This window comes from Tupaia chinensis, unplaced genomic scaffold, assembly GCF_000334495.1.
Source record: "Tupaia chinensis unplaced genomic scaffold, TupChi_1.0 Scaffold139612_1, whole genome shotgun sequence".
Taxonomy (NCBI): Eukaryota; Metazoa; Chordata; class Mammalia; order Scandentia; family Tupaiidae; genus Tupaia; species Tupaia belangeri.
In genome coordinates, this window is record NW_006199495.1 from 1663836 (window position 1) to 1680778 (window position 16943).

The following is a 16943-nucleotide window of genomic DNA, read 5'->3' on the forward strand; positions in this document are numbered from 1 at the left end:
TGTCACTCCAGAGTTCTTTGATCAGGTGGCTGAACCACTGTCAGGCTCCAGTTCAGTCAGTCCACCTTTCCTTTGCCTTATCTATGCCCCACTTCCTTCTACAGAACTGCTTGCAGCCCTCAGTCCATCTCTGTGTTTGCTATAGGATAGCGATACCCGGAGCAGTGGACACCAAAGCAGAGAAAGATACCAAGGGTGTACGATATGGTGACAATACAGGGCATAACTAACGAGTGTGATCGGAAGGCTTTTGCAACGTATAGAGAAAAGAGTAGCACATTCAAGGAAGTGTTACAAAAGGCTCCCCCAAGCTGTGAGTGGGACAGCAGCGGGAAAGTGTTTTGAAACAGGTAGAAGCAGTGGGTCAAACATCCCTGCCACTTGAATCATTGCTTGATCTGGTGAGCATGATTAGAGTTGGAATAAATTTGTGGAATTCGTGGTAAACTCCAGTGGCAGATTTCAATGATGTTCTCTGGTTTCTTGATGAAGGTTAAGACCATATGTAGTGAAGAATAGTATACTTTATAAAAAATAATAAAAAACATCTCCTGAGATGGTATTGCAGTATTGAGCCTTTATAAAAAAGGAATGACTGGACTGACCAAAGGATTAAGATCAGACCTTATGACTATTTGCCTGGAATTACCCATTATTCCGGTTATGGACACCAAGTCATAATATCATGGTGCTCATTAACAGTCCACCAAATGTGAAGTGGTCTATCCAAGATGAATAATGTTCTCCTTTTTAATAGGAAATATTTATTTTATTAATTATCATTATTAAAATTTTCTATAGGGCACATTCATTCATCAGAGGAAGACTGAGCCGCCAGGTCTGGGACTCAAACCTCAGTCAGCCATGTGTGAATCCAGAACTTTAACCACCATGCCACCTCCCAGCCCTGCCAATGTTCTCTTTAGAGTTTCTTATCTCATTGCCTGAGGATTTCTGGGCCTGAATTATAGTTTAACTACTATTTACCCAATTTTTTGATGAATTTATTTTTCTTTATGACAGCCAGCATGTTTATGCACACTACAGAAAGAGAAAGAGTGATAGAGAACTCTCAGTAGAGTCCCATCACATTGTAGTCCATTTCCCGCAGTCCTCTAGCTTATGGAACATGCAAATAAATACATACACCTGGCATGTTTTCAGGCCAACCCAGGGATTTGAACCTGTGACCAACCATATAGGCTACAGCAATGCAGTTTAGTCTGCCACTGACTGTGCCACCAGGCTGGGTCAATTCTGCCCAACTTTGCTTCTTCCTCCATCTTTTCAAAAGTGTTGATCTTTAATGAACATCTTTAAGTCTCCACTTAAAAGATGCTTCCATAGACACATGTTTATTAAAAGGTGATGGACAATGAATTCATTTTATAAAGACTCAATCAGAAAGTGATATAAAATAATTCTTTCCACTCTCCCACATCTACCAAATTTCAATATTTCCTCTGTTCTAAAATGCTTTCAGGACTTGAAATACTGAGATTGACATGGCATTTTAGGTCTGTCAGAGAGCTATAACACACTGAGTACAATCTATACCATATTAAATATTGTAGAGCTTGATTAAGCAAATAATAATAATAATAATAATAATAATAATAATAATAGTACAGTGTCATTTGCCAGTCACTCTGAGGGAACAGGGAATTTTAGTGTGAGAGTGCTTTCAAGAAGTTACTGTTGGGACCAGCAGTTAGCATAATGGCCATGTCACTGAACTCCCTTGTAGCCAACTGAGGTTCGAGTCCCAGACTCAGTGGCTTAAACTCACGCCAGGCGCGTGTGTGTGCGTGCCCAAGAGCCCGAGAGGAGAATGGAGGAGAAGGAATTGTGATGTGGCCATCCCCCCTGGGGGGTGATTTCTCGCTTCCTATCTCTCTCTGTCTCTCTGTCTTTCTGGCAAGTGCACATGCCCTATAGCAAAAACATCTCCAAAAAAAAAAAAAAAAAGAAGCTACAGTAAAAGCACATCATAGTTGGCTCAAGGTGAAAGAGCAGTGCTGGACAGTGTTAAAAGGCCCGATATCTGTCTGAAGAGAAAAATGTGAGTGAGAATGAAACATCATTGTAAAGGGCATAGTGATTCAATAAAAGTATAGCGACTCAATGAAAGTATCTCTATTAAGGTAGAAAGTTGAAGTGAAAATTTGTTACATTTCTAACAATCAAATCATTGGTATAAAATGATCAATTTCAGAGTAAAGAAAACTGATTACTTACTTTATATTTCATACTTCTACAAGTAGAGTTAATTTGTTATTTTAATGATTATCTTCAGTATATCATTACAAAAGTGCTGCATTGTTTTACTAAAGGAAGAGTAAATGTAAGACATCTTACCTCCATCTTATCTTGGCATGTTAGGAGGGATACCAATAGAGTTACCTCACCTGTCTCCCTGACTACCCATTTTATTGAACTTTTCTTTTTAGTCCCATATTTATATTCATGTCTGTTATCCAAATAAAGAGGTTACATTAAGGAATGCTTAACAGCTTGGTTTGGGTTTTCTTAAAAACATGGGATTTTGTATACAAAAGGGTCTGACCTTGTTATTCAAGTTATCAAGAGTAAATTCAGCATTAAATAACTCTTATTACAAAGATTTTATACATATATACATACATACATATATGCATGTATGTATATATGTATATGTATATATGTATGTATGTATATGTATATATGTATATATATATGTATGTAGTTAAAATAGAACCAGTCTCAAAATAGAAAGTTTTAGGGAGAATTGAGTGAGCATATTTCTATTGAAATATTCAACTGGGACAATTAATAAAGAGGAGAAAAAGACATCAAATACTAAACCATTTCAAAGAAGTCAGGCACCTCCTGCATGGCTGAGTAAGAAGAGGCCGAACTGAATGTGCAGATCTGGCCACAGCACTCTCAACTCCATGCACACTGGGAATAAAGCCATAACAGGCAAGTGAGTCTTCCACTCAGGGATGGATTCAGTGATGGCTTGTCCCCTTTGTGTAAAGTGAAGAGAGTCAATGAGGTAAACATAATCCATTGCAGTTTTGATACAAGGGATGGAGATGTATCTGACAATTATATCCTCATTTGGCCTTCTGTGTTTTTGTTTGGTTTTGATTTTGTTTTTTATTTAGTTGCTACAAGGCATGTGCGCTCACCAGAAAGAGACAAAAAGAGAGAGGGAAAGTGAGAAAGCAACTCCCACAGGGGAAGTCATGATGCAATTCCTTTTCCTTCATTTCTATGTTCTTTGAGGACCTTGGGAATGCACATACACATGGCAACCGTGTTTTACAAGCTATCCAGTCTGGAAGTCTAACTAAGCAGTCAGTCATGCAGGATTCAGCTGTCTTAACCACCACATCACCAGTTGGCTGGCTTGGCTTTTGATTTTACAGAAAATGTTACTGTTTTGGGACCAGTAGTTAGCATAATGGCTATCTATGTTGCTGGACTCCCACGTAGTCGACCGCGATTCGAGTCCCAGACCCAGTGGCTTAAAAAACTCACACAGGGTGCATGTGCGTGTGTGCCCAAGATCCCGAGAGGAGAATGGAGGAGAAGGGATTGCGGCGTGGCCATCCCCTCTGAGAGGTGATTTCTCGCTTTCTGTCTCTGTCTCTCTCTGTCTGCCTGGCAAGTGCACGTGCCCTATAGCAAAAACCTCTCCAAAAAAAGGAAAAAAAAAGAAAATGTTTCTGTTTTATATGTCTCTTTGAAGTGGAGAAAAAGAATTGGAGAAGGAAGTCAGCTGTGAAGCTATATAGGTTTTAACATTTTAGTTTAGCAAAGGTATGAATTTTTTTTTTCTGGGTCAAAGAGATATTACATAAAGTTGATGGGCTACAGTTACAGTTAAAAGAAAATTTGGTAAGACATGAGTGAGGCAGTGTCTAAGGAGGTCAACTAAGGCAGCATCTCATCCTAGGAAACTCTCCAAAAAGCCATCTGGTGTGCTTTTACCACCACTTCCATAACCCAAGGAGCAGGTATTAGATGCCTGTCCTACAGGAAACACAGATGCCAGGGACAGCTGAAATATGACCACAGCACTAGAAAAATAAGAGATATTTGAATCCTCTTCCCTTCCCAAGAGAATATGTAGTTCATGCCAACTTTGGGATTCCAAGGATAAGATCCAGTTTTCACAGGGGTCACAGAAAATACAAGTGCTAAATCAGACTCTATAGGTTTTAGACAATGCATGTATACCTCAACTGTCTCTTCATGCATGCATTTGAAGTTAACCAAAAATCTGTATTGCTTTCCAAAGATGTTATTCAATAACAGAAAGGGAGATTCAAAAATAATTACATTGGGACCATGGTGGCACAGTGGCAAAGCAGCTGGTACCCACATGGGAATGAGAACACGCCACAAGAATATGTCCAGTGCCCAGGCAGGTTAGGACTGGAGGTGGACCACGGTGTGAAGATCCTGTTGAAGGGAATCTCTCTCTCTTTCAGAAGAAATACATAAATAACTTAAAAATAACTTAAAGCAGTAACTAGATTTTTAAAAATATCATGTTTGGACTACTGAGTTGAGATAATACAATGGTTTGGCCACATGCTAGTACCCTGATTTTTTTAAAAAAATTATTTATTCATTTATTTTATTATGACCAGAGAGAGGCAGAGAAAGAGGGAGAGGAAGTGAGAAAGCAAGTCACCAGATTCAGGACTTGAACCATTGTCGGCCATGTGGGGGTGTCCAGCACCTTAACCACCACGGCACCTGCTGGTCCCAGTAACCTGATTTAAGGCACTAATTAATACCTCTATGGAAGAAGAATCAGCCATGGAAACAATAGATAAAAGTAGTGAGCAGATATTTCCCTCAAATAACAGTGAGAAAGCCCCAACCACAAGACTTTGAGTATTTTGGTCTCATTGGTGCACCTTAAACTATCCCAGCAGAGGCCATTAGATATCTTGTCCAAACAAATTTCTATCTCACATTTCGTTTCCTACCTAATACTATCGAAGCGTAAAGAATGTACTTATCACATAGAATTGAATATTTGTATTTCTGAGGCAGTAGATTCTCATTGTAAATAAACAAGTGTGCTTTGCTATTAAATGTCAGTCTTATAAATATAGAAATCTACTTCTGAAAAATATATAAGGTACAAAGTGAAGGTTCCGAACTTGATGAATACGGCCAGACTAGGGCCATTATAAAATCTCCATGGAGTTGCAGCTATGTAATGTCTTGAGAGAGTCTATCAATCTTCTCCCCAGGGGTTTGGACGTAGGATATGGCATTGTGCTATGTTTAATTTCTATAATATTAAGATTTAACATTGTTTTTCTTCATGGCTGCCCTTGATAACAGGCTTTTAGTATTCTGCAGCATAAGAAATATTTCATTTACTCTTTCTGTCACTGATCTACCACTCTCTTTAGTTTTTATTTTCAGTTCCTTGAGCAAACCAACAAAACCCTGTATTATCCCAACTTCTAACTTAATTTTTTTTACTCCAGTTCTTGACTCATTCATTTTTTTATAAATCTCTCCCAAACCATATGGCATGTCACAAAGAACATTATCTGAAGATTTCATCATTAAAAGAAATAATAAGTTCTCATCTGCTTGGGGACATCACTAGAAGTGTATGGTAAGTCACTGGTGACTGATTATTTTTAACTTTCATACCTAAAACCTGTAGTTACTGTCAGTGAAAATGGCAAAAAAAAGCATATGTGCATACACGTGAGATGAAATGGTTTCATTTGTCTTCTCTCCACATTTACCAGGATCAGTTGTCTCCTTTCTTCTCAGAAGGGCTCACACATTTTCCTGAACATGTATATCGGAGTTAAGATGCAGTTCTCATAGGACAGACTCTAGGGAGCGTCAATTTCCTCACTCTCTTATGCTATCCCTTTGGACTGTTCAGAGTATTTCTACATTGTGATCGAGAGTTCAACACTGGTAATTTTAAAAATTATGTTCTAATTTAATTTGTTCTTTTATAATGAAAAAACTAAACATATTTTTATAATACGATGAAATTCTATCTAAGTGAAATGAGGTTCTTTAAATTGTTTCAAATAACATCTCAAAATCCACAAAGTCAATTATTCAGTGACATGACTTGTAGTAAAGACAGATTTTAAATAATAATTTTGAAATAAATCTTTGAAGATATGAATTTTGTAAATAATTTTCATTAATGCATATGTCACCTATATTTTGTCATATGACTTTCACACTTATTTATGAAAGAAATACTTTTAATAAATAAAAAAACAAGTGTACATTTCATTATTTTCAGATGTCACATCCATTATGTGAGCAAATTTTTTTTTTTCAAAAAATGTTTTAAAGTAACTTTTATTTCTTCCATAATTAAACTTTCAGGATTTTACTGTGTATGAAAGTTTTTCTCAGGGAGAACAGGCAGAGGAAATGTCTCTCTAGCACTAGTTACCTGAGAGAAACAAATGTTAGGAAAGTGAAAAGCTAGTTACACAGATATACTGAAGACAAGCTTGCTTCATCAACACAATTTGAAATCATTGACTCACTTTGAACTCCATGGGAGCGTACTATTTTCCAGGTTTCTGATGCCACTTCTTTGACATCCACTTGGTAGTGATGAATAGGCACACCTCCGTGGGAGTCTGGTTTGTTAAAAGTAACCTTGGCTGTGGTCTGAGACAGCTCTATAATCTTCACGCCATAGGGACTGGATGGCACATCTATAAAGTAATAGACACAAAATAATCATAACCCACGTAATGCGGATGGCCATTATTAGGACTTACGGTACTATAAGAATTAGTAATGAAGGACAATGGCTCCATATTGCTTAATATATTTGAACTACAAAGTTTACATTAAAAGCAGAATGATGTCTTTCAATTGCAAAAAAGTATCCACGAGACTTTTTTTTTTTTGAGAAATTTTTACTTTTTTAGGGTGTGTGCACTTTCCATGAAGACAGAAAGAGAGAAATTATCCCCCAGGGTGGATGGCCATATCACAATTCCTTCTCCTCCATTTTACTCTTGGGATTTGGGGCAGGCATGCGCATGTGCCCAACATGAGTTTCAAGCAACTGGGTCCGGGAGTTGAACTGCGGTTGGCTATGTGGGTGTTCAGTGCCTTAACCACTACGTAACCTGATGGACTCCCATGAGTCAATTTTTTAAATTACTGCTGCAAGTAGTAAAACATACAATATCAAATTTTGTGTTTTTTTTTTTTTTTTTTTTTTTTACAGATAGCTTTTGCTATAGAGCATATGTACTCATTGGACAGAGAGACAGAGAGAAAGAAAACACTCCCCACGGGGAATGGTCATGTTGCAATCTCTTATCCTTCATTCTCCCTCTGGGAACTTGGGCATGCACGCACACATGCTTGGTGTGAGTTTCAAGCTGTGTCAGGGACTGGAACCACAGTCGACCATGTGGGAGTCTAGCAACATAATTGCTATGCTATATGCTGACCTATCAAATTTCATTATTGAATGGGATGTTTATTTCTGCATTGTCTATACAATATAAAAAATTTATTTAAGTTCAAGAAAATGAGTTTACGTATGTTAGAGAGAAAGGGAGAGAGAGGTGGTAATTAAAATATAAGAGTAAATAAACCTAATATTCACTATAGATAATTCCTTAGGAAAACTGAAATTATATTACTAACTTTGGTCAAATGTTAGTTTAAAGAAAAAGTAGTACTTTGAACTTAAAAAAAATTGCAAACTGAACCAGCGGCTGGGGTAATGGTTATATTGCTGAATTTCCACAGAGCCGACCACAGTTTGAGTCCTGGATCCAGCAGCTTGAAATTCACACTGGGTGTGTGGGCATGCATGCCCAAAAGTCCCAACAGAGGAATGGAGGAAAAGGGGTTGTATCATGGCCATCTCTCCTGTGGGGTGATTTCTTGCTTCCTCTTTCTCTGTCTCTCTGGTGAGCACACATACTCAATAGCAAAGATCCCACTTGAAAACAAAACAAACAAAAAAAAAAATCAAAGAGAACTGCAAAATGTTTTGTTTGGATTTTTCTTTTGGTTTTTGGGTTTTGGATTTTGCCATAAGGTACTTACACCCACCAGAGAGACAGCAAGAAGGAAAATGAGAAATCACTCCCCATGGGGGATGGCCATGTTGTAACACCTTTTCCTCTATTCTTCTGTTGGGATTTTGGGCACACATGTACATGCACCCAAAGTGATTTTTCAAGCTACCAGATCTTGGACTTGAACCACGGCTGGCCATGTGGGAGTCTACCACACCACCTGCTTGCCTTCAAACTGTTTTTCTCTAACTTTACTTATATATCATTTAATTAAAGTCAGCCTTTTTTTTTATTAAAGTAAGCTTTTTAAAAAGATATGAAAATCTTGGTATTTTATTTATTTATTTATTTATTTTAAAGACTAAGATTCTTTATTCAAGAAAGACAGAATGTGAGAAATTGCTCCCCAGGGGGGATGGCCATGCCACAATCCTTTCTCCTCCATTATCCTCTCGGGATTTGGGGCATGCACACACATGTGCCCGGTGTGAGTTTTGAACCACTATGTCCAGGACTTGAACCACAGTTGACAACATGGGAGTCCAGCAACGTAACCATTACACCACCTGCTGGTCCTTCTTTTATTTTAAAAAGTAACTATTAAATCCTTCTGATTTTTATTACTCTATCAATTCAATACTTATATTACTTGAAGTTCAATAAGTTATCCTAGATGAACCTTATTTTAGTTTCTAATATACTAAACGTCTTTTAAAAAATAATTTCAAAAGCAGAACAAGTGGAAGTATAAAATAAGAAAAGAAAAAAATTCCAGTGTGAAAATTAATGAAATCTGTACTCCAGATACATAAAGACTTAGAGGTACATTAAACATTAAAGGAATTTCTCTCTCTCTCTCAATCTCTTTCCTTTTTCATACTGCATTTACATAATTTTAAAATGTAGAAAAAGTAACAGACTTGGGCATTTTAGACAGATTATTTTATGCACATACACACATATACGTATGTATATGAAATTTAATTGAAAAAAATGTAGTACATGTAAAGTTTTATTTTGTTACCCATCAATCATTCATATAAAAGAATCTGAGATGGCAGTCAGAAGTCAAGTGTACTTTATTTGCCAGAGTTAAAAAAGAACACTGTATATCACATAAAATATATGCCTTATAAATGGTACTGGTCAAGAGCCAGGAGGACAGGTTTATGGCCTTTGGATGTGAATGTTGTAATGCAATGCAACAGTACATATTTCAGCTCTAATTAGTAACTGTAAATTATCTAGAGAGCTTATAAAGTAGATAACTCTAAGGTTCAGAAATAAAAGTGTAAAATACTGATATGCTTAAAAGTCAGAGTACTATTAAAATCTTACCTGGAAATAAAATTCTAAGTCACCTAAATAATGTATTTATACAGTCATGCACAAACATTCACATAGTGTTCATGTTTCTTTAATTTCTAGGTTAATCTGCAGGTCTTTTCAACTGGAGGTTTCATCCACAGCAGAGGAGGAAAGCAAATTAACCTAGATTGCCCTTAATAAAACAAGCAAGCCTTTACTCCATGCTGATGGGGCCAGTCTATGGTGCAGCGATTACATCACTGGAGTCCCAGTAGCCTACTGTGGTTTGAGTACCAGACCTGGTGACTTGAAAATCATGCCCAGGTGCATGTTCTTGCGTGTCCAAGATCCCAGGAGGACAATGGAAAAGAAGGGACCATGGTGTGGTCATTCCCTCAGGGGGTGATTTCTCACTTTCCCTCTCACTGTCTCTGTTTCTCTCTCTCCTTGGTGAGTGAACATGGCCCAAGGCAAAAACCTCTTTAAACAAAATTCATGCTGAATGATTCTCTAATGGCCTCCAGGTAGAACTAGACACCACAGGAATTAAAATCTTCATTTTTGAGACATGTATCAAAGTAAAGGTAATATATACTGAGTTTCGATGAAACAGACTGTCCTCTTTTGCTCTCCTCTGAAAATAGCACAGGTCCATGACCCTTTGTTCTTACTCTGACTTTTGAGATCTACACTTCACCAAACTGTGCACCTTGACAGAGTGCACCTACAAAGAAAAGCCTTTTTTTTATTAGCACAAAATTATCATTGTTAAACATGGGCCAGTGTCTATCCATTTCTACCCATACAGTCTACTTTCAAACCTGCTAACTCTTATCCTACTATTGCATTCATATTATTATTTTTGCTATTGCACTCTTCTTTCTGTAACCTGATTAAGAACAAAAGTCATGTTTCTGATTTGCTGCTCTAGTCTCTCCCTAAACACTTTTTATAATCTGCTGATTTTATATGTGCTACCACCAGTAGACTACTAAATTGTCTTTTCGGAGAGAAAGGGACATATATTTTATATGCACATACACACAAATATATGTATACATACATAAACAGACATGTAACGCCGAGTAAAGCAATCAATATTTTCAGTTCTCAGGAAATATGTGATTAAGTAAACATTTCAGTAAAAACAATACACAAAGATACAAAATGTTCCTCTGAATAAGCCCATTATGTCCAGAATCAGCATGTCTAATTCTCTTTACTCTCTTAATTGTTTTCTAATGGCCTTCATCCTTGATTCCTGTCTCTTATGTACATCACAATTAGTCACCACACTATTTTAATCATTTCTGCATTATAATTCTTGTATCTCTCTCTTCCTTTCCATTTCCTCTGTTAACTCCCAAATCCTGGCCCTGTCTGCCTCAATCTACATTGCCATTAGTGGCTCTGGGCTTCCTTTTCTATTGAATGTCTCACAAAAACTTTAATAGATACATCACACAAATGCAAAATCAATCTGTCTAAAGAGCCACTGTAGTAATCACATCACTTTCCTGAGAAGGATGTTCATAATCTGCATTCTCTTTACAGCATTAATTTCAGGCTCTGCAGTCTTCCACTCAAGATCTCGAATGATCTAAGTCACTAGGTGTATGCAAGGCAAAGAGCTTATTATTAAGATGATTAAACAAGACCCAATATTTCCAATGGGGTTATGGATGTTCAGTTCCACACACGGTGCATCATTCATTCGTAGTAGATATTTCTAAACTGCTTTCTCGTATTTTTCATTCCAGTAGTTAATGAATAGTACCCATCACTTGGATAAATGAACAGAACAGTTGTGAAGCATGTATTTGTATAACTACCCCTCTCTGATTATGTATGCATAGTGTGGGATTAAGAGATTGGATATGTTGTCAAAATCTATGGACCCCAGGTGTGGTCTTGCTGCTTTCGTCAACCGCAACCTTGGATCATTCCTTTATTCTTTTCAAACATTAGTATCTTTGTGTCTGTGCTGGAGGTTAGAATAGTACCCATTGCTAGTGGTCAATCAGGTAGAGACGAGACTACAAAATAATGTAGATGGTCTAGTAACCATTATCCTTGGAATACATTCTTCTGTATCCACTGACATTAAGTAATGTTTTACTCAAATGGTAGGTAATAAATCCAATATCCATGTTCAGCTCAGATATTTAAGCTGTGTAGAATAGCAAAGAGCTGGTGAAAGATTTAGGAGTCAGGAACAATCTCTGGAGTCACTGTATGACCTGGAGTTAATTATATTCATTGAGTATCAGATTCCTCTTAAACAAAATAGTGACAATAATAGCAATAGTAAATTTGTTGTGCTGAGTAAATTTTGATGAATATAAATCACTGGATATCAACAAATATTATTCTCCCTTATCTTACCCTTAAAATTATGTTCAGAATACAAATAATGCAGATAAACATTTTGATATTTATCCATATGTTTGAAATCACAGTTTAATTAAAGTATAAATTTGGGGGCCAGCAGATGCTATAGCAATTATGTCACTGGACTCCCACCCACATGGCTGATTGGAGTCCCTGACCCAGGGACTTGAAACTCACTCCTGGCATGCGTGCATGTGTGCCCAAGATCCCGGCAGGAGAATGGAAGAGAAGGGATTGCGGCATGACCATCCCTCCTGGAGGTTATTTCTCACTTACCCTCTCACTGTGTTCATCTCTCCTCCCGCCTCACCCCTCACAACCATATGTGCCCCAATGTGAAAACCTCTCAAAAACAAACAAACACAAGTATAAACATGAAAATTTTAAAAAGTATCTCTTGTTGATAATTTTATTGCATGGCAGGTAAAAGAATAATGGAAGAAGTTGCTCCTCTGACTTTAATGCTGATAAATTAAAGAAATACATTGAAATAAAGAGAAAGTTTATTTTAAGTATTATGAAGAAAGTGGGCAATAATCAGATACATATCTCAATGACTAGAAGCAGACTCAAAAGATAACAAATGCTATTTCCCACTCTCTAACAGAAAATCATCTCAAAATAAAATTCACGGGACCAGCAGTTAGCGTAATGGCTATGTCACTGGACTCCCACGTAGTCGACTGTGGTTCGAGATCCGGACCCGGCGGCTTAAACTCATGCTGGGCACATGTACATGCATGCCCAAGATCCCGAGAGGAGAATGGAGGAGAAGGGGTTGTGGCGTGACCATCCCCCCTGGGGTGGTGATTTCTTGCTTTCTGTCTCTCTGTATCTCTCTGTCTTTCTGGCGTGTGCACGTGCCCTATAGCAAAAATACCTCTCCAAAAAAAGAAAATAAATAAGTAAATAAATAAGTAAAATTCACTATACAAAGCAAAATCTTCAAAGTACACATCCAAACATACTAGGGTGTAAGGAAAAGCAGAGAGCTAATTAATATAATTTGACAGCAAGGGAGAGCTTGATGAGCCCATTTTAAGAAGAAATAATCACCACCATCAAGCTAGATAACATATCCATTGCCTCATATCATTATATATGTGTGTAGTGAGAACACCTAAGATCAAACTTCTTAGTAAATTTTAAATATACTATACAGCATTGCTAACAAAAGACACATTAGATCCCCATAATTTACTCATCTTGTAACAAAAAAAAAATTTTTTTGAGAGGTTTTTGCTATAGGGCGCTAGGGCGCATGCGCTCACCTGAAAGACAGAGAGAGACAGAGAGATAGAAAACGAGAAATCAACCCCCAGGGGGGATGGTCACGCCACAATCCCTTCTCCTCCGTTCTCCTCTCAGGATCTTGGGCATGCATGCACACGGACCTGGTGTGAATTTAAGCCACCAAGTCCAGGACTCGAACTGCGATTGACTACATGGGAGTTCAGCGAGAGAGACTTTATTCCAACTGCTGGTCCTGTAACTGCAATTTTATACCCCTTTTATTTTCCTTTATTTATGATAGAGCACTCATATATATATATGTGAGAATAAGAAAGAGAAAGGGAGGGACAGTCAGAGAGGTATATGTGAGAGTAAGAAAGAGAAAGGGAGGGACAGTCAGAGAGAAAGAGAGAGAGAGAGAGAGAGAGAAGCACTCTCCACAGGGCCTAGTCATGCCTTGATTGTTTTGCTCCAACTCTCCAGTCCCTTGGATTTTGGGTGCTTTCTCATATGCCCAGGGTCTTTAAAGCTAACCACGCCAGGAGTTCTAACCATGGTGGCCAATTGAAATCCAGCTTCTCTTGAGAGGTGCTTTACTGCTGCTACATAGAGTTGGCACTTTTGTGCCCTTTGATCAACGCCTCCTCATTTATCCCCATCCCCTCACACCCAGCTCCTGAGAGACACCATTTTTTTTTTGCCATAGGGCATGTGCATTCACTAGATAGAGACAGAGAAAGATAGTGAAAGGAAAAGTGAGAAATCACCATGCTGGGGAAATGGCAATACTGCAATCCTCCATTCTTTTCTCAGGATTTTGGGTGCACACACACACACACACACACACACACACACACACACAAAGAGTACGTTTTTTCAGGTCACCTTGTCTGGGACTCAAACTCTGTAGTTTGCCACATTTTGCAATGGTGGATCCAGTTTCTTAACCACTCTACCACCTGATGCCATATGCTATTTTTCTTTACCTTAACAAATGGGTGGCTAAGATCTTAATTATGCATAGTTGCTTTTATGGTTTAAAGCATCACATAGGCAACTTGGGATGAGAGGCACATGCATATGGTTTAGCATGTTGCAGGGATGTGCATACCATGGATAAAAGTTTGGCAGATGTGAAGGAGAGTTGCAGCTGGACTCCTCACTTATAATGTTTGATGGTTTCTGCTGTGGGGTGACTGGGATAGCAGCAGAGAGGGATTACTAGCAGTTGCAGATTTGACATCAGGAGCTCACTTTTACTGTTTTGTCACCTTAAAGTCAAGACTGAGATCTGTCTCATCTCTTCCTGTTTTCTCTGCCTGTACAATGATTTTATAACTACTTAATTTTCTACAATATATTCTTTCTTTTCGTTTTTTTTCATCAATATCTGTCTGATAAAAGTCCCAAATATTAATGGCATATAAGTAACTTAACTTTCTAGATTCAGTAACACCATGGCAGGCAGAGGGCTACCGTCAATTACTGGCATCTTCGGTAGCACAGGTTTGATCTGCTTCTGTTCTTAGCAGCTATCTTGTCTCTAATAATGTTTTGTATACTTTTTTTTCTTATTTCTTTGGTACAGTGGTCTGAATATTAGTTGTTCCCAACCAGTTTCATAAATTCATATTGAAACATAACCCCCAATGTGATAGTATTAAGCAGTAGAGACTTTAAGGATGTAATAAAGTCATGAGTCCTCTCCACCCTCATGACTGGGTTGAGTGGGCTTAGATGTGAGGCTGAAAGGAGCATGGCTTCCCCTTCTACTATGAGAGAAAACACAGCAGGCATGGTCTCTGAGGAATGGGCTCTGACTGGACAATGAATCTGTAGGGACCATGCTCTTGCACTTTCCAGTCCTTAGGACTGTAAGCAATTAACTATCTGTGTTTACAAGCTAGAGTCTAAGGTATTTTGTTAGAGTGACTAGAATAGACTAAGACAAATTATCTTACTCTAACATTAAAGCCAATCTCTAACACATGTGAATCCCCATAAATTCATTTCCACTTCAATACTCATCTAGTTTTCTCCGGTGATTAAATTTAAATTATTATCTTATTGATATCTCTCTCTCTCTCTCTCTCTCTCTCTCTCTGTCTTTTTTCTTCAAGTCCCTTCTTCTTAGCCTTTAGCCTGTTGGATCTTGGGAACCCACGTTCATGCCTGATGTGTTTCAGGATGATCAAACTGGGCCTTCAAATTGTGGGTGCTATGTGGGAGCTGGCTTCTCTTGAACACTGTATTAATGCTATGTCATGAAGCTAGCCTAAATGTTTCAATTCTTAACAATTCGCACTTTTTTAGAGAAGTGTTTCTGTATAAGTGTCATCCTGATTCTTTCCATCTTTCCTTTTCTTCTTCACTGTACCTGTTTCTACTCACACTTTCAGACCCTCTTCAAAAGTTGAAACCTGCTGAAAGCCTTCTTCAAGAACTCCAATCAGAACTGCAGCCAGGTTAGATCATAAAACTGATCATGTAACAGAAACTTGGCTTTAAATTCTATTGAAGAAAGCATGTTTTCGAGTAGACTAATTTTAACTTGCTTTCAAGTTTCTTGGAACAAGGGTCTAGATAAGATATGGTCTGAGTACAAGGGCCAGTAAATTGACTGTAATTTCATATCTAATCAATATATAATTCTGTTCAATTGATCCAGCTTAGCCTTTAAACTGGTCTGTATTCTCAAATACAAGCTTATCCATGATTTGGGTGAAAATACAGAAGATTATTTTATGATACCTTTGAATTAAATCAAACTTGAAAAGAGAGCTAAAATATTGGATTTGAAAGACCTTAAGTAGGTTAAAAAGATGAGATTTATAGGTATATGCATAGAGTCCTGAACTGAGGTTAAAAAAAATCAAGTTTGAAGCATGAGTATGGGAGACCACACTTGAACAGCTGTTTGTGAAGAAAAGATGTTGGGTAAGTATTAAGGAAAATGACAAAATCAAATGAAAATTTATATTATGTAAAAGAAATATAGTGTCCAGAATAAGCAAAATTATTATTTCATTTTGGCTGGGTGCTTAAAATGTATTAACTATTCAAGCTTCACAGCAGTCTTTCCAGATAGGTCTTGCAATTACTACTGTAGAACACTGCTCAGAAACACTCCCATGACTGAGGCATCTAGTCTCCAACTGCTGGTGCCACCTGGTGACAGCATACAGCTTTGTATATCTGTACCTATCACCTTGATATTTCATCTCTCAGGCTTCTATTCATTGGTTTTCTGGTTTATCAGACACAGGCATCTCTCTCTCTCTCTCTCTCTCTCATTAATTATCAGAAGAGTATGTGCTTGCTAGAGAAAGACAAAAACTGAGAGGAGAAAGTAATCTCCAACTGGGTGTGATCACACCTCTAACTATTCTCCTCTATTTATTTATCCTGTCAGGATTCTGGACACCCATATACATATGCCCAGCATGCTTTTCAAGTCACTGAGCTGGGATTCGAACCACACCATAAACCATCCGGGATACAACTCCCTTAACCAGTAGGTCACAGTGTTAGTCCCGTAGAAGTAATTTTTTAACCTGAATTATTTAAAGTAAGTTGACATGATAATGATTTTAGTGTCTACTATAAACCAAACACATTCTTACATGAGCTCTTTAAAAAATAAATTTCCATCTAATCCACAGATCATAATCAAAGTTTGCCCATCATTTATAGAAAAGGATGCAGTCTCAGGAACCAGCAGTTAGCATAATGGCTATGTCGCTGGACTCCCACGTAGTCGACCGCGGTTCGCGTCCTGGACCCGGTGGCTTAAAACTCACGCCGGGCGCATGTGCGTACGTGCCCAAGATCCCGAGAGGAGAATGGAGGAGAAGGGATTGCGGCATGACCATGCCCCCTGAGGGGTGATTTCTCGCTTTCTGTCTCTATGTCTCTCTCTGTCTGTCTGGCGAGTGCATGCGCCCTATAGAGAAAAAA

The 16943-nt window shown here is 38.0% G+C and overlaps 1 protein-coding gene across 1 annotated transcript in view; it reads right to left on the reverse strand.

The window, feature by feature from the left end:
- NCAM2 (neural cell adhesion molecule 2) overlaps positions 1 to 16943 on the reverse strand; it is a 602380-nt gene that overhangs the window by 130905 nt on the left and 454532 nt on the right. Inside the window, exon 13 of the mRNA XM_006162056.3 lies at positions 6549 to 6722. Within this exon, the coding sequence (XP_006162118.1) occupies positions 6549 to 6722 (174 nt within the window). The remainder of the gene's footprint in view (positions 1 to 6548; positions 6723 to 16943) is intronic.